Genomic DNA, 20,146 nt, shown 5'->3' with positions numbered 1-20,146 from the left:
GATCTGTGATCTGGTTTTGTGCCACAGACTTCAGCAGAACGATGCGCAGAAATGCCTCGTAGCTGCGTTTCCTGGAGGGGAAACTCTTGAGAAAAGTCAGAATACCAAAGTTTGATCAGAGCAGCCGGGTGAATTTGTTTACTTTGAGTCGAGGCCTTCAGATGTTGTTGATTTGTGTTGTTGGAAACTAGCTTCTCAGTTCAGATGCTTTCGGTCTCCTTATTTGTTCATGTATTTGGAAACACTTGTTGACTATTTCAACACTTTTTTACTACTTATTTTCAACTGGAGATAAGAGGATATCAGATCATGACACATGAGAACATGACAACAGTCTGCCGAAGAAGAAGAAAAAAAAAAAAAATCAGAGGCTTCCAGGTCTTAAATCTCAACTTCGTTGTACTTGAATCACATAAACTCATTAGAATCGGTTCAGAAATGTACTTAAATATACCTACTACAAATTAGAAGCAAAATAAAAGTTACCTCCTGGGATGATGAAGGTTGGTATGAAACAGGAAGTCAGAACTGAAGTAAAGACATGGTACAGCTTTCTGCCCCTTTCCCTCCTTGCTTTAAAGATCTCAGTCGCTCACCCAGGCCCCATCTGACTCTGTGGTTCCCTTCAGGAGGCTCAGAGATCATCAGGATGCTGCTTTATATAATTTCCCCACTTCATTTAAACATTTACAGCAAATCTTAATTAATTTTACGAGGACAGGGACAGCAGTGAGTAAATCATCCGGCTATTTTGTTTTTCTTCTGGAAGGATGTGTGACTTCAGCAGCAGCCTCTGTTGGAGCATTTCACAGATTTGATATTTATTCTGTCCATCTGTCTGGAGCTGCGCTGACGCATCGACAATCTGTAAAGCCTTTGCAGAACAGATGACACAGTCTGACTCAGCTCCCTCAAACACAGAGGGAAGTTCAGACTCTGGTCGTCTAAGAAAAAAAAAAAAAAGAGTTGGGTTGGTCACGTGCTTTACAGCTTCTGATCAACTCTAACGAAATGTCTTGAGAAGTCAGAATTGTGGTCTGCGATGACAAGCTGCCACTTTTAGAAAAACAAGTCACAAGTAAAGGGTTTGCAAACCTACCAGGAAATGGCCGCCCACTTAAACCATCAGATCTGATAAACTGAACATCAATCAGAGAATCGGCTCTTTTAAAGTTTGTTACAATGTAGAAGATCCAGCAAACATGTGGAAGAAGGAGCTCAAGTGTGATTAAAAAACTGGGTGGTGAAAACGTGACACTGCAAACAAACCACGCAGCGCAGTGATGGCAGCATCATGCCATGGGGATGTGCTTCTTGAGCTGAAACAAGGAAGAAGGTCAGAGTTTAACTGAATAGACAAATAGTTGTTCAGATCAAATGTATTGGAATGGCCTAATCAAAGTCCGCATTGAAATCCCGTGGAGACTTGCATTGTTTCAGCTCTGCTCCTCTTATTGTTCAAATAGTTTAAATGTTTTGAACTTTCTTTCTGAATGGGTTTGAAACTTTGTGCTCAGTTCTTTAACATATTTTTAATGATTTAAGTCAATTTGCACACTTTTTCTTTACAAATTAAAAAAAAGTTAAAAGCAGAGGTCTGCTGAAATGCAGGGGAGGGAGAATATTGATCAAAGCGGTTCAGCATGGAGGAGCTGCAGAGATTCACAGCTCAGGTAGGAAGGAGCCAACCATGCCCAGAATGAAACATAATAGTGGCTGCATAATGCTGTGGGGGTGCTTTTCTTTAACACTGGCAAGCTCTGATAAGATGATAGCTTAGCTTAGCTCAAATTACATTAGTCAGTCAGAATGGCCTAATCAAAGTCCAGACCTAAATACAGTTGAAAATCCGTGGGAAAGGTTTCAAAATTGATGACAATTTTTAAACCAATTTGACTTAAGGTTTTATAGAACAGGGTTCCATTTTGAAAAAGAAAATGACACTTTGTGTTTAAATTTAAATTGGTTTAGATTCTGTTTATTCAGTGCATGTAATTAATAAAAAACACAGCAACGGTAGCAAAGAAACAAACACAGTATTTGAGTTAAACTCTGTGCCCGTTAGTTTTAGTCCAACTCCTTCCCTCCCTCACATAGCTAACACAGTAGCTGAATGATCAATGTTTAACCTCACTGTACAAACACAACACTGCCTGCTTATTGAAGCCTCTAATGATGTAAACAACTTTTTTTTTTTTTTTAAAGTGCTGAAATTCTCAGTAAAGTGTTTGAAATACAAAACCTGACAAGAGTTGCCGAAACCTAGCAGAGTGTGTGGAAGTGGTGGAGGATGAGGTAACCGTGCCTCAGGTTTAGGGTTAAAGCTTGGTCATGCATGTGCTGAAAACATTAAGCTTCAATAAATAAATAAAGTGTTAAAAAACAACCTACATTTCTGTGATGTACAGTGTCTGAAAATAGGACCTCTAGTCACTGGAGATGATTAAACTAAACGCAGCAGACTGAGCCGGGTCCTGTTACAGCTCTGCTATCAATAAAGTACAGCTAGAATCACTGGAACTTGAGTAGCTCGTTAAATTAAGAAGGAAATAAACCATCAAAGCTCATTTTCTTGGTCCTGGTTGGACCTTCAGACTCCCTGAGAGAAGAGGTAGGGAGTTCAAAACGCTGCGCAGCCACAGCAGCAAAACAAAGCCAATCTGGGGCTTTGGAGACAAAATATATCATCTTACAAGGAACCACCGTAAGATTTTAGTTTTTTTTTTTGTTTGTTCAATATTACAAAATAAATTAGGCACCGAGTTCTGAAAGATGATGGAAATTGGCTTCTCATCGGAAACGCAGAGTGCTGGCGTTGCTCCGGGTTTGGGATCAGGATGTCTGCTGGCTCTGGGACGCTCTAGGACAGCGCTGGCAATCGCAGCACCTCCTCCTCTCCTTCGTCTTGGTCCGGGTCGAGCTTCTGGAGCCTGCCAGGCGGGAAGCGAGTCCCTGACCCGTGTGACGTTCTGCAGGGGATACACACCCTCACTTTGAGTCAGAGGTCGTCTTCAGCACGGAGGGAGTGGATTCTGCAAAGGTCCTTCAAGACGAGAGGACAATGAATGAAGAACCGGTTAAATTGGGATGGTTTAATCAGCTGTAGGTGTGTGTGTGTGTGGGTGTGTGTGTGTGTGTGCGTGTGTGTGTGTGTGTGTGTGTACCTCATGGGGTGTGTGGGCCAGTTTGGCTGGACTGGTGTGGGGAGTGCGGAGCTGGGACTCATCAGCATGGCGCTGTAGATGTTTGCTGCCACCACCAGGATGCAGAGCAGGATGGGGCCGATTATCGCCCCCTCCAGGCCAAGATAGTACGCTCCACCTGCGACCGCCAGGCCTGTGAGGTACGGATGGCCGCCCCTGAGAAAAGGAACATTATACATTATAAAAATGTATAATGTACTTAAGCAGGTTGTAATTCATTTTGAACAATTTGGAGAATGAATGTCTGTTTTTGTTTAGTTTTGTTTTTCCTCTGTCTGTCTGCTCTCCCTGGTCTTCAAATGCTGTTTGTTCATTAATGTTTTCGAACAAACCTTTAAACCCAGGAAGAGGACAACTATTCTTATGTTTAGGTTAATTTACATACCTAAATATGCAACGTGACCAAATGTAAATAAACTGAAGCGTGTCAACACTTTTCTGCAAGACACTATTTTTTAGGACTCTCTCAAGCAGCAGTTTATGTAAAAATGTAAACAAATACATTTTTAGTTTGACCTTTATTTAATTAGGAAAGTCCCATTCAAATTAAAAAAAACTTTGTTAAACACCTGCTGCAATATTTGCATTTTAAAGCCATAAAGTTCCAGATCTGGATTTGTTTATCAGGTTGTTGTTTTTTCAGAGCCGTGCATGCGAACATACCCCGAAATATCCGAATAGATGGCCGTGTCCACGAAATACGTCGGGAGCAGATGGCAGATGAGCAGCAGCGCGGCCTTGACGCCTTCGCCCTGAGCCAGCCACAGGTCGCACACAGCTGGCACCGCCGCCCAGTACGTCCCCAGGAAAGGCACGGCACCCAAGATGGCGGCCAGAGCTGCGGGCCGGCAACGAAAGAGCCACTCAGCACTGAGCGTTTGGCAATAACAACACCGCAATCTGCTGCAAACACACGGACTCACCGGAGGGAATGAAGACGATGTTGATGCCGAAGATGGTGTGAGTGAGCCAGGTGTAGAGGCCGTAGAAGCCCGCCATTTTTAAGGAGGCGTCGAACACCCCTCTGTAACGCAAACATCGACCGTCACGTGAAGGAAGGTCTTTCGTGTTTCATTATTATTCGTAGCCGCGACGCAAACCTGATGGCCTCTTCTACGGACTGGCCGATGATGTTGGAGGAGGGTCCGGGCTGCGAGAGCGGCGTCAGGTTGATGACCCATTTGACGGGTTTGTAGTATTCGCCGCTGGAGCTCAGCAGGTAGAACAGAGTGGTGAGGAAAATCACCTGCATGGCAGCAGAGGCCACACATCAGCACCGGAGCTGAATAAAAACCTGCTAATGGGGCCAACACTGCAAAAACTAACTTATTATCTATTAAATAGACCAAAGAAATATTTAAATTAGCATTTTTGGGTTAGTTTATGATACAAATATCTTAGTACACTTAGTACCTTAATATTGATGGAAGTAATACTAGTTTCATTGGCAGATTATTTCACTTACAATAACATATTTTCCCATGTTCTAAATGAAATAATCCACCATTGGAACTAGTATTTTTTTTTCCACTGATATCAAGGAATTATTGACTTAAAACAAGCCCCTATATGTTGCTAAAAAGTTACTTTTAAGTTTTGTCTTATTTCAAACATGCTAACGCATTTGAACTAGAAACTAGACCAATAGCACTTTGTAAGATTTTGTGTTTTTGCAGTGTGTAAATCTTTCGGATTATGTCGGAATAAGTCTAGTTATCGAGGGAAGGTGTGAGCTGAGATGCTTCCAATGAGGGAACATCTTTCATCAGCCCAACACCGGCAGCAGATCAAAGGAGGAAAAGCTCCCCTGAGTGTTTTTGAGCTGGTTCACCCAGTGATTCATACCAGACTCAGCGCAAAGTTGAGCAGCGCCGTGCCGCTGTGAAACAACACGGTGAAGAGGGTGGTGGTGGTGGAGAAGAGGAGGCCGACGTTCCGGCTCATCACCACCCACAGAGACTCCAGGATCTACAGAACAACAAGAAGAAGAAGGTAAACACCAACATCCAGAGGGAAACCGGATTTCCAAATAGTCTCTGTTAAATTAGAGCTGTACGGATCAAGTTTCCTTTTTAAATGTCCAGGTATTTTAAAGAGTGTTCTTCTACATGCTCATCCGTTGTTTCATTTTTTTTTTTTAGGTTTATAGATGCACGTTGAAAATGCGTCAAACGTCTTGAGACAAATTCCTGCAGGAGGAGGCTGTGTTTAATCTGAATACATTATAAATCTGTAAATTCATACAAATTCTGGTCTTACAGACAGCAGCGTCTCGATGTTTTCCTGCAGGAAAGAGGCGATGTCCTTCCAGTCCAGGATGTCCCCCAGCCAACTGTTCTGTCTGTGAGGCATGTTCTTCTGCACGCGGTGCCGCCCGCTGTGGGTCACGTTCTGCAGCAACGAGCGGATGATATTTCCACATACGAATCGAAAACATGCAGACTAACAGGCGGCTGGTGTCACACACCTTCACGAACCAGGAGTGGTAAAGTCGATCCCAAAGCTCCAACACCTGCTTCTCGATCATCGCTGTGTTGTTCACCTTATCCCCCAACATCTTTTGAAGCTAAACGCAAAGCGAAAGTTGTCTTGAGCCTGTCAGACCTTTTTTTTTTCTTTTTTTTCTACATTTAGCATAAACCAAACCTTCTAACCTTCTGTGTTATCCATTCTCTCCCATGCTGATAAACATTAGTAGCAGCTGAATTCAGAGCCTTCTGCACGACACGAGCTTCTGGAAGCAAACTAGAGGAGGAAACATAAGAACGAAAAAAACAATCATTAAATGTAGAAATTGTTTTTATAAAAAAAAAGCAAAGATAGAGGATTAAAAAATGCCTTACTTGGCCCATTCTGGATGGTTGGAAAGAGTCTCGTTGATGAGGTTACTGGCAACTTCGACGATGTGAGCGCTTTCGTGATGAACCTAAGGCGTAAGATGAAGCTGCTTTGGTATCCAGGGAGACGTTTGGACGTGATACGTGTGAAAGTTAAATACAGAACAAAAACTGACCATAACAGTGAGCAGAAGAGCCATGAGCAGAGTTCCTGTGACCAGGAGGAAGATGATGAAGATGCTGATGATTTTGTCCAGCGATCGCTCCAGCCACACGATCATCTGGCAAGGAGACAGAGAAGATACTGTAGCAGAGTTCAACACCACAGTGACCAGACACATGGAGAAACCTGCGTCTTCCCCATTTCAGATTTTAAACCCAAAGGTAAAAGGTGGCCGATTTATTAAACCTGCAGTGTGCAGGTCTGGAAACATAAAATTCATGCTCTTAAACTCAAGTTACAATCTTCAGATTCAGCTGATTTCTGTTTTAAAAAACAGTTGGTTCAACCACGTTTTATCAGCTGTGTGTTATTCCAGCCGGGAAGGACTAAATCAAATGGATCGTACTTTTAATCTGATTCAGGAGTTAGTAAATAGCTGTGACTTTAGCCCAGAATCATGAAGATCTTATGGAAACGTCCCCAACTGTGGAGAGATCCTGTAATGAGATCACTCAGGACAAAAAACTATATTTTAACGTTTTGTTTTTGTTCGATTACCCCATTAGACTCTCAGATCCAAATCTAACAACTCTTTATCTTGAAGCTGTCGGTCTCTCCATTTTACACCCCACACAGCACGCGTGTAAAAAAATAAATAAAAATTACTTCAGAAACAAGGGTTCATTTATTTTCCAGATTTGTGGGGTTTTAAACTCAGGTTTCTCAGGTGTTTCCTTTGATGATCACATTTCCTCTCAGAAAGCATTAAACTTATTGAAGTCCACAGCAAATGAGTGGAGGAAGCTGTTAGATGTCCTGACGCATCAGTGCATTGATGTTACATGAACGGTTAATGATGCAGCGGTCAGTACAGGAGCTGCTGCACTACAGCTGCAAATTTAGAGACACCTTAGGTGTAAACCTTTATCTGGCAAACTGAGGTGAATTAAACCCAATAACCAATTTTTATTACAAAAAGGACAAACTCACCACATATGAAAAAGGATTAAAGCAGTAAATTAAGTTCCTAATGATATAAATTTCTTCTAATCGCTTATAAATCTAGTGCAAATTTAAAGTGCTACAGTAGTGATACTATATTCAGAGAAACAGACTCTTAGTAGATGTCTGACTCAGAATACATAAAGCCACTAACGGTTTAAATTAGATCACAGTTTTAAGCAAGTTGTGTTCCTGTTAGAAGAAACTGACGCTTAACTTGAATCAACTGAAGAATTGATACAGAAACAAGAGTATTTACAGCACCTTTCACATATTTCGAAGCTTCTCTGGTAGAGATAAATTATTAGTTTATTGCAGTAGCATATTCACACATTGAACAATTTACAAACATTTTCATTCAGGGCAGAAAAAAAACCTACGTAAAATATCAATAAACATCAAAACAGTTAATCTGTTGACTATTTTTAGATAAACTGGTGAATAACTGGATAGAAAAGGAGCTAACATGTGATTGCTTTTTTCTTTTACAGAATCTGAATCTAAAACTTACACTACAGGGATTCTGGGTAACAGATTCACAGATTAAGGTGTTTTTTTGTTGTATCTTAAATGCAAAATGTATATATTCTTATACAGTTTTTGCCTAATTACTGCTCTGAGCAAGTTGGCCTTTCAGCAAATTCCCTATTTTGAGTCTGTACATTCCAGTTAACAATCAATCAATCAATCTTAATCTTCGTCTGCCTCAAACAAAATGATCTGAAACAGCTCTATGTTTCAGATAGGCAGTCATGTCTTGAGTAAAAGTTATTATCTCCGTTACAAAATGAATTTATTCGGATGGTAACAGGAGCTTTTGACCATCACACAATTTACTGCATGCGCTTTAAAGCTTAAACTCTCACAGAGCTTCTCAGAGTGAAGCTTCATAATGATTAAAACATCATCTTTCTGAACCCGCAGATCAAAAACACCCCTCTCCTCCCTCTTTACATCAGCCATGTCTCCATGCAGCTCACACAGTCTCTCAAAACAAATCTGCCAGCTGGATCAAAGCAGGGAAGATACAGATGGTGGAAAGGGGGCGGGGAGGATATGAGGGGAGGGGGGGGCAACAAGTACCACCTCCACCTCCCCACTGCAGCTCCCTGCAAAAAAAAAAAACAAAAAAAAAAAACACAGGAAGCAGGAAAGCAGCGATGTATCAAACAAAGATGAGAGGGAGATGACAGTGGATGGAGCAGGATAAAAAAAAGAAGCCAGTCCGAGCAGCTAACAGGTGTGTTCACTCCTTCACACACACCAACATGAAGACGGAGGTTAATTCTTTACTCTCACACACAAGCACTTATTACCTGCTTGTTAAGCCAATGCCAGAGCTTGGGGGAGGAGACAAAGAGACATTGGGAAGATTGTTATTGGAGAGATATGTGCAACAGTCGCCTCATGCCCCCCCCCCCTGAACCCCCACCCCTAAGACAAGAAGACATCCTCTGTTTGGGTACAAGCAGTGAGTGGACACACTGCAGCAGGCAGGATCTCATAAAAGGCTGTACACAGAGGGTCGGGTGCAAACACACAGCCGCATCCAAAAGTGATCTGTGATAAAACGTCTACAGTGTTCGTTCTAATGCTGTAGGAGACACCAAACATTACCGGTAATACAATCCGACAGTGCAAAGAAAACAACCAGCAAGCGTGACGATCTCAACTTAAACCGTTTCTGGTCATTTAATCAGCATTCTGCCAAACTTTGCTCCCCATTCAGCTCTTATTCTTAGGTCTAACTTCACCGTCTCCTCCAGTTGGCGCTGGCTGGTTCATCCACAGTCTGTGAATTAAAACTTTGCACACCAGCGGCTGCTGGAAATAACTCTGATGAGAGTCTGAAACTGAGCCTTAATAGCAAATCAGTAGCTACAAGGCAACACTGAGTGTGAAGTTATCTATAAAGGTTTCAATCAAGGTAAACTCGCTTGTACAGCCTGACAATGAAACTGGCTGCATTAAAGATGAGTATCAGTGGTCGTAACCCAGGTTTTTCAGTCTTCAGTTACGACTGGACTCATAAAAATAAAGCTCAAGTCTATTTTTCGGGATGTCCTTATTTGACTGGATCAGAGTTCCCTTACTAAACTCAACTCATTGACTACGGAAACTCATGTGGCTTCAATTTGCTTGATTGGGTTTTCAAATCACGATCTATTTTTGAGTGCATGTTTTGCAAAACTATCACATGCTTTGCAAAAATGAGCTGAAACGCTAGTCAACAAATTCATGAAAGTTCAAAGCAAAGCATGTAGCTGTTGAGGTAGGAAAGTAAACTCACAATAAACACATTTTGTCCCTACACCATTACCTAGAACCCCATTAGCGTATTGCCAGCTGAATTAACAAGTTCTACCACAAAAAAGAGAGGAAGCATGCTATGCTAACATTAGCCCAGCAATTGAGGAAACTGAACAGCAAGGAAACATTGCCAGCAGGAGCAGCATGTTACTTTGCAGCAGACTGTAGCTCTGTGTGTCGAGTCTGATTGATGCATGGAAACAAAAGGTTGTATTGAAGAGACATCTGTTTAGACTAAATATCTGTTGTCAAGAGAAACAGATACCACAGTGTCATCGATGTCATTTGTGAAGGTGTAAAACTGATGAAATGTAGTCTAAAACTTTGCTGTTTCTTAAAACTGAAAAGTCTTTAAGCATGCACAGGACAATTAATGCTTGAAAATTCCTACTACAGTTTTCTAATTCTAAAAGTAATTTAAAATGCTCTGTGTTCTGTTTAATGTGAATCAACAGATTTTAGACTTCTACAAATATGAACTGGTCGTTTACAGTCTACAAAATGTGCCAATTCTAGAAAGAAAGAAAAAAAGCATTGCATTAGGCTCATATGTTTTGAGGTGTTTAACTCTGAAACCAATTAGAAACCAGAATGCAGTTATGGACAATATCTAACGTATTAAACATGCCTATTGTGAGTTTCTTACGTACTTGCTTTGTTAAACTTTTAAGAGGCCCGTGATAAGGCTCCAATCTAAGAACGAGGGTTAAATGGGCAACTGTTTTCACAGATACCCAGCATATTTTTGATTTATTAACCACTGAAGACCTTCTGTGGATAAAGTGACCACTAAACAGTTTGAAAAATCAAAATGTGTGCCGGTGCAATATAACGTTTCACTTTGTGATAATTTCAGGTAGTGCGAAAATAAAATACAGAATACAAAGTAACTACATACCACCAGAATGCATTACCTTGGTGTCACTGCGCAGCAGGAACTGAGCGAGGCCTTTGATTGGTCCAGGCAACAAGGCCTCTTCGCGCTCCCGTACGAACTTCTCCAACACGGCCCACCACAAGCTCAGAGTCTGCTCTGCGAAGCTCTTCACACCAAAGCGGACCATCAGCTTCTTCAACACCCAAACTGAAGCAACAGAGTAGCAAAATACGTAACTACGGGGGATCTTTTCATGTGAAAGTGATGGCAGATGAGAGCGGTCTACGTGTTACCAGCCACAGGGATGGGCAGCAGCTGGAGGATCCAGAAGTTGAGCCACATCTGGACCAGCACGATGGCCCAGACCAGCAAGATGAAGTAGATGTCGCTGGATTTCCGACTGCTTTTTTCTTTCAGCTGGAGGCTGGACTTTAGGGGGCCAGGGAAGCCCGGCGTGAGGGGCAAGGGACCTACTGATGGCACCCCGTCGTGGAGAGGAAGGAAGGGAGAAAAAAACTAATTAAAAAAAAAAAAAGTAAAAAGAAAACACACAAGTACAATGTCGAGTCTTCACTGTATTTTTTTTCCCATGTAAAAACCACAAACGTACAGATTATGTTAATGTGATTTTATGTGAGAAACCAGCAAAGAGAAGTGCATGATGGGTAGGTGGAAGAAAAATAAAGCGAGAAAAGTTTCCAGCCAATTTTACTCTGATGCCACTAAATAAAATCAGAGGCAACTAATTTCCTTCTATGGTTACCTAATTATTATTAAAAATTAATAAACAAAGCACTATTTAAAGCAAGTTTAGGTGATAAAACAACTTGGGCGCTTTTGTAAACAATTATTTAAGTAACGGAGTACATCTTACAGTTGTAAGGAGTTCCTGTACTTCCTCTAACTACAATGAATCATTCCCAATGCTACCAGTTTTTCAACTCCAGCCCAAGAGGATGGAGAGGAGCTTCCCCACCTGTGCTGGAAGCCTCACTGGACTCTGCTTTTGGCTGCAGGTTGCTGCAGGAAATGGCCATGAAAATCGTGTTGGCAGCCAGAGAGAGCATCTGTCCCGGCAGCTCTCCTGTGGAGCGAGAAAAGGAACAAGCACAGGCAGAGATCACTGAAAACCAAGCTGTGAATATTTTCGGTGCAGTTTTTTAATAGGATTTTACATCGTCACTGAGGTCAATTGTCCAAACTGCCTCCTTTCGTTTGCTTTCACAAAACCTCGCTGTGGGCCAAGTATCTAGCTGCTGTAACGTAATCTGAGGTCTGGCTGTGCTTGACAAACCGGGAGGACAAATTCATACCGAGTTATTTTAGTACGAGACCTTTTCACTGTCACAAAGCTAGTCAAAACGATTCTTTCCAAGTGAGCATCTGCATGTTTTTCAAGAACACATTTATTTCTGTAATAGTTAATAGTACTGTTATCACTAAAGAAGAAGAAGAAGTGTATGTGAGTTGAAAAGACAGAAAGTGAAGAACGCCCTGACTTATCTCTGATAATCATCAAATCAACACATTTTTCTCAGACGGTTTTCTGTATTTAAATGACTTCCTTCCTCTTGTTTGCCATATTTGGAAGTATATTTGAGCACATACGACTTTACCTTTTCCTGGAACAGGGGGTTTCTCCAGGGAGCCCACAATGAGGAGCGCCACCACCACCATAAATATCGGCACCCTCCACGACCCGGTCAGAGACACTGAAATCAGACAGGAGAAATGTGAGTGATGACGATGTATCAAAACACAGAGAACCATGTTTCAGTCATAAGTTTGATTTTAAAAAATGTGAGTTTTCAGGCAGTTGTTTTGCTCTGTTTGAGCTGGCAACACTACAATAATGTTGCTACCACTTCTGGAAAGCTTGTAGTCTCTTTTAATATTTCTCACTTGAAGGTCAGCGGTGCTTTCTAACCTTAGAAGTGTGCTAAAAATACAGCCAGACTTCCTCATCTTACTATGCGACTCCGCACGTGCTCAGTCCAGGGGACGTGTGGGGACAAGACATTCTCTTACGCCTCTTGCACTCGGGTGAGATATGGGAGATTCAACTCCCCTCATACCGCCAAACCGCAGAGGGAAAAAGAGGCAGTCTGTGGAAAAAATGTGAAAATGTGCCTGAGCAGGTCCAGACTCACCGATGTAGAAGAGCAGAATAGCCCAGACGGGAAGCGCCAGGGCCCTCAGGTAGCACTCAGTCTGGGGACTCCACTTGAGACAGACGGCCAGCAAGTAGCCAAACACGACACTGCACACCTAAAGGAGCACAACAATAAAACAAACAAGACATTTTGAGATTTCTTGCCTCCCTTAAGTTCACTATAAGGCTTCAAGTTCTATTATTCCATCTAGTTATTAGCCTTAATAGATTTTCTCTATATAAACTTAAACATATCTATCAAAGTTTGTTGCTATAAATACTTTTTCGCAGCACCGGTGTTCCACTTTCTATCCATGAGCAGACATATTCAAACTCACCACAGAGCCTAAGGAACATTTAATCTAATTTGGATTTGTTTGTGGGGATGCAGGGTTTATTCTTTAGGGCAGGTTTGGAATAATAAGATTTTTGATCAATTAGACACTGAAAATACAGAAAATTAGATCAGGCAGCAAGAAAATTAAATCATGTTTTCCAAGAAACCTACTTTCTGATCTGAGCTTAATTGAGTCATATTTTATGTAATTTATGATGGTCATTAAGTCTGAAGTGAGGCTGATCTAAAACCTTTTACTTACAGTATTACGTATGAACTAAATGCTAAAAGCTTATATGTGTGTTATTGTACTAAGCAGGGCCAGGTAAATTAAAAGAGCACAGCACAGAAGAAGCTAAAACCAATATATTACTTCATTTAGTTACTATTTCCACATCTTCGTGTTTTCTCTACTGAAATATTAGCAGAAAAGTTAACTGTCACATTGTAATATGCAATCTTTTATCTTAACAGGAGTAAGAAAGTCAATTTGTTCCGACTTTACATAAAAGCACTTAGATTATGGTAAAAACGTTTTAGTACACTAATTACAGTAATTCGGTTGTATTTTTGCTCAAGGGTACCATGTTTTAAGAATCTCACTAAAACAAATACACTTTTAAAAATCACATGTTTATTTTTCAGTGCGAATATTTTATAATTAAATGTACCCAAATAGTAACTTATGGCCCTTTTTGTATTTTTTCTGATATAAAACTAAGATGCTGTACATAACTGTTTTATATTTCTGCCCATTATAACTATCCTCTGGGATTAATAAAGTAATAATAAAGTGTTTGTTCACTGTTTTTGACCAAGTTGGAGGAGAAACTTGAATTTCTTGGCATAGTTTGAGCTCAGCTGATGAAGCTGAACTTGTTCACCCTGACTGACAACAGGCTTTCTGTCTGAACCGTGACGGGAGGAACTGCTCCGATGACTCTGCGCATTAACTCACCCACACAACGTGGAAGCAGTCCAGCAGCACCCCGATGACCCAGCAGACATGTCCGAGGATCACCTGCATGCCGATGACACTCCAGAAGAGGTAGAGGAAGTAAGCCAGCGGCGCCCCCGCCCCGATCACCAGCAGCACCGTCAGCCTCTTTAGTACCAGCTTGCCCATTTCCTCCACCCCGTAGTTGACGCACCACACCGGGACCAGCAGGGTCCCCACGACGATGGGCGTCCCGGTGTCCTGCAGGCCGCTGAGCCACGAGCGGCCGAGCCGAGCCAGGGAGTGCTTGAAAGGGTGGAGGAAGGTGCCGCAGAGCACTGCCCAGAGCAGTGGGCGGAGGAAGGCCTCCAGGATGAAGTACACCAGGACAGCCGCCCCGCAGCAGATAGCCACGAAGATCATCGCCCCGGTGTTGTAGAAGGCCTGCTTGATGTTTTTGTCGAACTTCAGGGAGGACGGCTGGGACAGCAGTTGGCTCATCATCCCGACGGCCGGCTGGACGCTCTCGGAGAAAGAGACGGAGAGAGGCCGGCCCCTGTGAGGGCTGCCCGGGGGAGAGACAGCGGCGGGCTCCGGCGCCGACTCCTCTTCATCTGCCATGACAGCGCTGCTGCTCCGGGTAGTCCTTCCAACGGCTCTGCCGCGTGACGGAGGAAAACATATGACGTAGAAATAGCGACTGTTCCAGGGAAACATGGGAAATGTAGGAAAGTGAAACATGCCCTGGAATCTTCAGTATTTCCTCATAATTTTTTTGTTATCGTTCTTTGTCTGTTTATCTAAAGAACTATTTTAGCAGACACACAAAAACAAAACAGTTTTCCACATCAGAAGAAATTAAGTTTACGATTAAACAACCTGACTTTATAAAAAAATAAATGAATAAATTACTGAGCAATTTTTTGAACAGCTGCTAAAAAATGTTATAAAGGTAGAAATAGAAAGAAGAAGTTGATGTGTAACTATTGTGTTTCAAGCAGTCCGTAATGCTAAACACACATTGTTATGAGTACATTTAATTATTACAAAGACATGTACTGTGTGAGGAAAAAAGGCAATAGATTCAAACAGAGAAAAGATTTTATTTTATATTTTATACTTAAATTTTCTTTTTTATTTTCTGTCCTGAACATTTACATTTTTTTTGGAATTTCAATGTGTGATTAAAATGCTACATAAACAGCATGATGCAGAAATAAAGTATTACCAGTTCAATAAAATATTGCTTATGTAAGACAATATCGCCAGTTGTGTTTTCTCTGCTTTTATAAGCAAGTCACTGCTGTGGTTGAGGAGGATGTTGGCTTGTTCCCACACAAACACTGTGAGGGAACAGGAAGGACGTTCTTTTGTGTAATTTTTCTTCCCTCTTCGCATTCCAGGAAGTTTCCACACAAGTTGCCAGCAAACAGCAGGATCCTGAAATGACTACCAGATTTTCCATTGGCTTGTGTAAACACTGTCTTCTAAATCAAAAGATGCTGAAAAAGTCTGTTTAATTTGAAACTACTGTATTATCAGATATCTGAAGCACATTTCTCCTCCATAACATGTTTATTCATTTGTCAAGATGAGTGATGCTTCTATAATCTAACATGTTCCATACATCTAAGATAGTCCTTATCTATGCAAAGTACACATTTCATTATGGCAACCAACATTTTTGTTTTTTTTATTGCTGAACAACCAACTCCTTCCTAAACAGTGTGATTGGCTGTGCTTGATTATGGCGTCCCCATGAGCAAATAGAAGGTGAGAGCTACTATGAGCAGCAAGCAGATTGGAGAATTGAAGGTCTGATAGGCTGTGGAGGGCATGAAGATGTCTTCATACTTATAGATGCTGATCATGCGGTCACTGACCGGAGGATTGTCAATGTCGTGCCTTGTGATGGAACCTGTTGGTGCAGTGGGGACTATGTTATGCTGCAATTTCTTGTAAAGAAGTCAGACTGATGTTTTGGTCTTCTTACGTACCTTGAATGGCAGGTCCCCATGCAAACAGGTAATACCAGGAAAGATGTAAGTCCACCAGCGTTTCCTCTCTTGGGACATACAACGGTCGTTTGAAACGGCAGGTCACCCGATTGTTCTCGAAGATTCCTTCTTCATCCCGAGCTGGGTTCCTCTTGATCTCCTTGGCCCATTGGCCGACGTTGTAAAAATGGTGGATTCTCACACGTCCATTGTCATCATGAACGCACCCCATCACATCGTCTCCACCCTGCGTCAGAAAGGTTCGTCGAGAGAAGAAAAGAGTTTGTTTAGTGGTGATGTAATTTGAGGATACTGGTGATGCTGGTTTAGCTGATGCCAATTATTCTTTAAAACCTATATCAACATATTTAACCTGCGTATTGTTGTAGTGCCGATTCGCCACAAATATTGTCTCAAGGCATTTTACAAGGAAAAAATATACACAGTATTTAAAAATATACGTGCTTATTTCAGGAAGCCTTACCGAATCTCAGAATAAATACATTACAATAATATGTGTAAGTATTTTGTAAATAGTTTCTAAGCATATTTCATAGTCACCATAGTTTCTGACTGGAGTAGCAACAAACAGCGTCATGTAGTACTTGTGGATGAAGTGACAGACGGTGTGGAGCGACAAAAGTTGTATCCAAAGATGTTGCTCATGTGTTTATTCATGCTGCACCATCAGACGACTTGAAAATGATGTGTATCCAGTAGAAGTCCAGTCTCTGCCTTTAGGCACTGAGCTCTTCCAACAATACTTTCTCTCTCAAACTGTGTTTCTCTCTCAAACTGTGTTTGAGAGAGAAAGTCCCAGAAAGAGGCTCTATTAATCATATATCTTGTACTTTTGTTTGTTAAATAAATGTTTAAACAAAAACATGTCTAAGATAAAAAAAAAAAACCTTTCTTAACTTGTCTAAAAGTAAGTGAGTAACACATTCTGACTGTTAAAGTCGCTTCATGTTTGCTGTTTCTCAATCTTTTCATTATCATACAGTCAATACAAACCTGGTCAATCAAACAGCAAACTATTTATTTTCTGACACGTTACTTTAGAAAGAAAATGCATGTTTTGATTAGTATAGCAAATATGAATATGAACATTTACAAACAGGAGAAGCGATTGCGGGTGTTGCACAGATTCTCACCATTTTCTTGTCAGAGGAGAAACCCACAGCGACCCAGCCGTCTGTGTCCGCACTCATCTCATACTCCACATCTGTACCGATGCGGCGATAGCTCAGAAAGTAGTCACACGTCTCTGCATCGCACCCCGGCTTCCCGTACCTGCACGTGTACAGGACGCGTCAGTCAACAGGAAAGACACATTCAAAACCTTCTGCAATAAAGGCTTTGCATTGTCAGAGATCAGGTTGACATAAACTCTGGCATTTTGTTGAATGAATGAATACGTCCTATTCAGATTCATAGTAATAGTCTATGAGGAATTTTTAGGTTTACAGTTTCTTAGAAAAGTGTTGGTGCTCATTGGACTTCTTCACATTTTGTCACTTTACAAACACAAATTAAATTTTAGCAGGGTTTGATATGGCAGACAAACACAAAGTACATCATAAAAACATATAAGACTGGGGCGCAGGTTTATCTTCCAGCAGGACAGCAACCCAAAACACACAACCAGATATTTCATTTATATCTGAAAAGGTTCAGATATAAACATAGTCAGTGTTAAAACGAACCAGTCAAAGCTCAGACCTCAATCTACTTGACAATTTGTGGAACGACTTGAAAGGTGCTTTTCACAGACACTCTTCATCCAGTCAGACTGACCTTGAAGTATTTATAAAAATGGGATAAATTCTAATCTTTATCGTACAAGTTGAAAGAGAAATCCTCCTCCCCTAACCAACCCCCACGGCTGCAGCAGCAGTACCAGCAAAAAGCAGTAGTACAAAGATTTGCCTCAGGACTTGATGCAAACGTTGGACTCACTTTTTGACATCTTATTTATTTAAAAAGAAAAATAAACCGTGTATAATTTTAACTCTGCTTTGAGTTGATCTAGCTCACAAAATCTTAACAAAATGCACGTGATCGTAATTTCACCAAATGTGGGAAGGATTTAAGGAGAGTGGATCTTATAGCAAGGCACCCTATAGCTCGGATAAGAGGACGTCCATAAAATGCAGCAGCACATCAATTTAGAAACAGAGGATGAATGGCTGTGATGTTTCTGACCTTATGCAGCCTTTGGTAACTCCGCAGTCGCCGACTTTGATCTTGGCAAAAGGATCCACTGGTGGAGCTGTGGGGAATGGATAACCTGCAAGATACGTAAACAAAACAGCAATCATCTGTTTCTAATGATAAACTGGACCAAATGAGGAGAGGCCATCTGCTGTGTGCGGTAGGTGTGTGTGAGGAGGAGACTGGATCAGCAGGGAGCTGGCCTAGGTGCTGAACAGCCTTTACACTCAACACAAAGCACGTTTCCCCTTTTTGTTTTTCTTACTAGGCCCCGCAGGCTGACATTTTTCTTCACGTATACCCTCCTGGATTTCATCCAAAGAGAACCAGATCCTTACCATCATCAGACAAATATCTGGACTCCAGGAACTCGGAGGCGAATGTGCTGTAGGAATCCTTGTGATGCTCCTGATGGCCCGGCTCTCCGTGGTCGCCGTGGCCGGTGCGAAGCGCCCCTTCGTCGGTGGGGCTCGACGCGACTCCCCACCATCCGCTCTGGCATAGCATTATCGTCAGCCGCACGAAGCTCCGCAACCAAACCATGACTAACAATGAAGCAGGAGGTGATACGCGAACACTAAACGGAAGAAGGGTCGAGGCTGGTCCTCATTTCTGTTTGAATGTGTTAATGGTTGCGGATTCATCCATGGCGGCGTCACGCAGTCATCTTCTGATGCCGTTTGTCTCTGTTTTCACAGAGATGGGACGGGATGCGGCGTCGCTCACTCTGTGAGATTATCAGGCTAATTTCTCGTAAAATTACCTAGATTTGTAATCCAATCACGTAACAGAGGAACGTGGCCCTAATCCGCAGTGAAACCCCAAAACCTAATTCTTTCTGGTTGGATTTAATCCGTCATATCTCTCAGCTTGATGAATGGTTCCGTCCTCATGTATCAGCCAATAAGCAGCCGCGACGTGCTGTCATCAGGGCCGATCAATAAGGGTTCTTGTTTCCGCAACAATCCCAGCAGACACAAAATGCGAACCATTTTGGTTCAGATCAGATCAAACCAATTTTTTTTTCCTTTTTTATATATAAATACACACCTTATTTTTTATTCTGCATGTATATCACTTCAGGGCATTTGGACTTTATTTGACAGAGTGACACGAACTAGTTCGCTGTTTAAGTAGAAGGAATGTGATACATTGTTTTCTAATTTTAATATCCATACCCGCTTTACACCTAAAAACTCAATTTCTGCCCAAAGGCAGGCACTTCGTATTGATTTTCAAATTTTCAAAACTTGCCAAAACGCTTTTTTTTTTATTTCTTTTATTTAGAAGACTAAATACATGTGTGTGCCACACTTTTCAGATTTTTATTTGTGGAAAACCTTCTTCATCCATGTTTAATTTTTCTTCTACTTCACTTCTATTTTTTTCAGCTGATCTAGTACATAAAATCCCACTAAAATACAGTGAAGGTGGTTGTAGCATGACAAAAAATGCTGAATGTTGTCAGGCATTGTAGGTCTACTTCTGGTACTGTTACATACTCGTATGTTACATAAAAACAGAAATGACTCAAAAACATGCCACACACAGGAAAGAAAGAATTTTTTAATGAAAAACCACAAAGACCATCTTCCCACATTTATTTGAGTTAGGTTATGCTGAAAAATCTAATATTCCTCTTTTGTATTTTGAGAATTGGAATGGTTTTCATCAGTGTTTAGTCCCACTTTATTTTCCCCCTAAATATTGATCGCTGTTTTCAATGTGGCATCATATAAGTAGTGTAATGCTGTAAAAATGTTTCAATATTTAATTTTATAAATTACACTAGACAATATTTCCACTATTTCTTAACAGAACATAGCAAAAAAAAAGTTCTAAACCTTTTTTATTGGATTTTAACATTTCAAAATCACATGAAAGCAAAAAGACAAATTGCTGTTGCAATGTCAGCTGTGATCACTTGAGGGCGACATTAACCCACCGTTTAAACTTTGCTCTCAGGTTCCTTCCATATTCAGGTAAATTAAAGATTTTTGTTTTAAATACGAAACTTTGAAGAGAACAAGACAAACTAGAATTGTTGCATTTAATTTTATGGGTTCCACTGAGAATGAACATTAATAAATTACAAATACATTTAACTTTGAATTGAA

At 41.2% G+C, this 20,146-nt stretch overlaps 2 protein-coding genes across 4 annotated transcripts; both read right to left on the bottom strand.

Moving 5' to 3' along the window:
- Nucleotides 1–1,962: 1,962 nt before the first annotated feature.
- On the bottom strand, nucleotides 1,963–14,536 carry tmem245 (transmembrane protein 245). Of its 3 annotated transcripts, none has more exons than XM_008432619.2 (18): nucleotides 13,840–14,536; nucleotides 12,543–12,660; nucleotides 12,009–12,104; nucleotides 11,369–11,476; nucleotides 10,686–10,865; nucleotides 10,430–10,599; nucleotides 8,522–8,545; nucleotides 6,217–6,321; nucleotides 6,047–6,129; nucleotides 5,858–5,948; nucleotides 5,671–5,769; nucleotides 5,463–5,594; nucleotides 5,049–5,171; nucleotides 4,304–4,449; nucleotides 4,127–4,227; nucleotides 3,867–4,041; nucleotides 3,165–3,359; nucleotides 1,963–3,043 (listed from the first exon to the last, which is right to left on the bottom strand). In XM_008432619.2, exons 1-18 carry the CDS (start codon nucleotides 14,533–14,535, stop codon nucleotides 2,989–2,991), a joined length of 2,697 nt encoding a protein of 898 aa, XP_008430841.2. In that variant the 5' UTR covers nucleotide 14,536; the 3' UTR covers nucleotides 1,963–2,988. The 3 variants fall into 3 exon arrangements, with proteins under 3 accessions (XP_008430841.2, XP_008430843.2, XP_017164997.2); XM_008432621.2 differs by having other exon boundaries at nucleotides 10,686–10,862; XM_017309508.2 differs by lacking the exon at nucleotides 8,522–8,545 and having other exon boundaries at nucleotides 13,840–14,535.
- Nucleotides 14,537–14,901: 365 nt separating this feature from the next.
- On the bottom strand, nucleotides 14,902–18,920 carry frrs1l (ferric-chelate reductase 1-like). Its single transcript, XM_008432618.3, has 5 exons — nucleotides 18,368–18,920; nucleotides 18,021–18,105; nucleotides 16,970–17,108; nucleotides 15,816–16,062; nucleotides 14,902–15,736 (listed from the first exon to the last, which is right to left on the bottom strand). Exons 1-5 carry the CDS (start codon nucleotides 18,570–18,572, stop codon nucleotides 15,564–15,566), a joined length of 849 nt encoding a protein of 282 aa, XP_008430840.1. The 5' UTR covers nucleotides 18,573–18,920; the 3' UTR covers nucleotides 14,902–15,563.
- Between the last annotated feature and the right edge of the window lie 1,226 nt (nucleotides 18,921–20,146).

Source organism: Poecilia reticulata, chromosome 16 (genome assembly GCF_904066995.2).
Source record: "Poecilia reticulata chromosome 16, P_reticulata-male-v2, whole genome shotgun sequence".
NCBI classification, from domain to species: domain Eukaryota; kingdom Metazoa; phylum Chordata; class Actinopteri; order Cyprinodontiformes; family Poeciliidae; genus Poecilia; species Poecilia reticulata.
The sequence above is the reverse complement of the archived record's forward strand: the minus strand, read 5'-3'. Positions and strand labels throughout refer to the sequence as shown.

Coding starts and splice junctions, on each gene's coding strand:
- tmem245 (XM_008432619.2), bottom strand. CDS start 14,535: ATGTTTCCCTGGAACAGTCGCTATTTCTACGTCATATGTTTTCCTCCG. Junction 12,661..13,839: donor ACTGCTTCCACGTTGTGTGG/GTGAGTTAATGC, acceptor GTGCTCCTTTAG/GTGTGCAGTGTCGTGTTTGG. Junction 10,866..11,368: donor CAGTGAGGCTTCCAGCACAG/GTGGGGAAGCTC, acceptor GGGTGCCATCAG/TAGGTCCCTTGCCCCTCACG.
- frrs1l (XM_008432618.3), bottom strand. CDS start 18,572: ATGGTTTGGTTGCGGAGCTTCGTGCGGCTGACGATAATGCTATGCCAG. Junction 18,106..18,367: donor CAGATATTTGTCTGATGATG/GTAAGGATCTGG, acceptor CGTATCTTGCAG/GTTATCCATTCCCCACAGCT. Junction 15,737..15,815: donor ATGGGGACCTGCCATTCAAG/GTACGTAAGAAG, acceptor CTGCACCAACAG/GTTCCATCACAAGGCACGAC.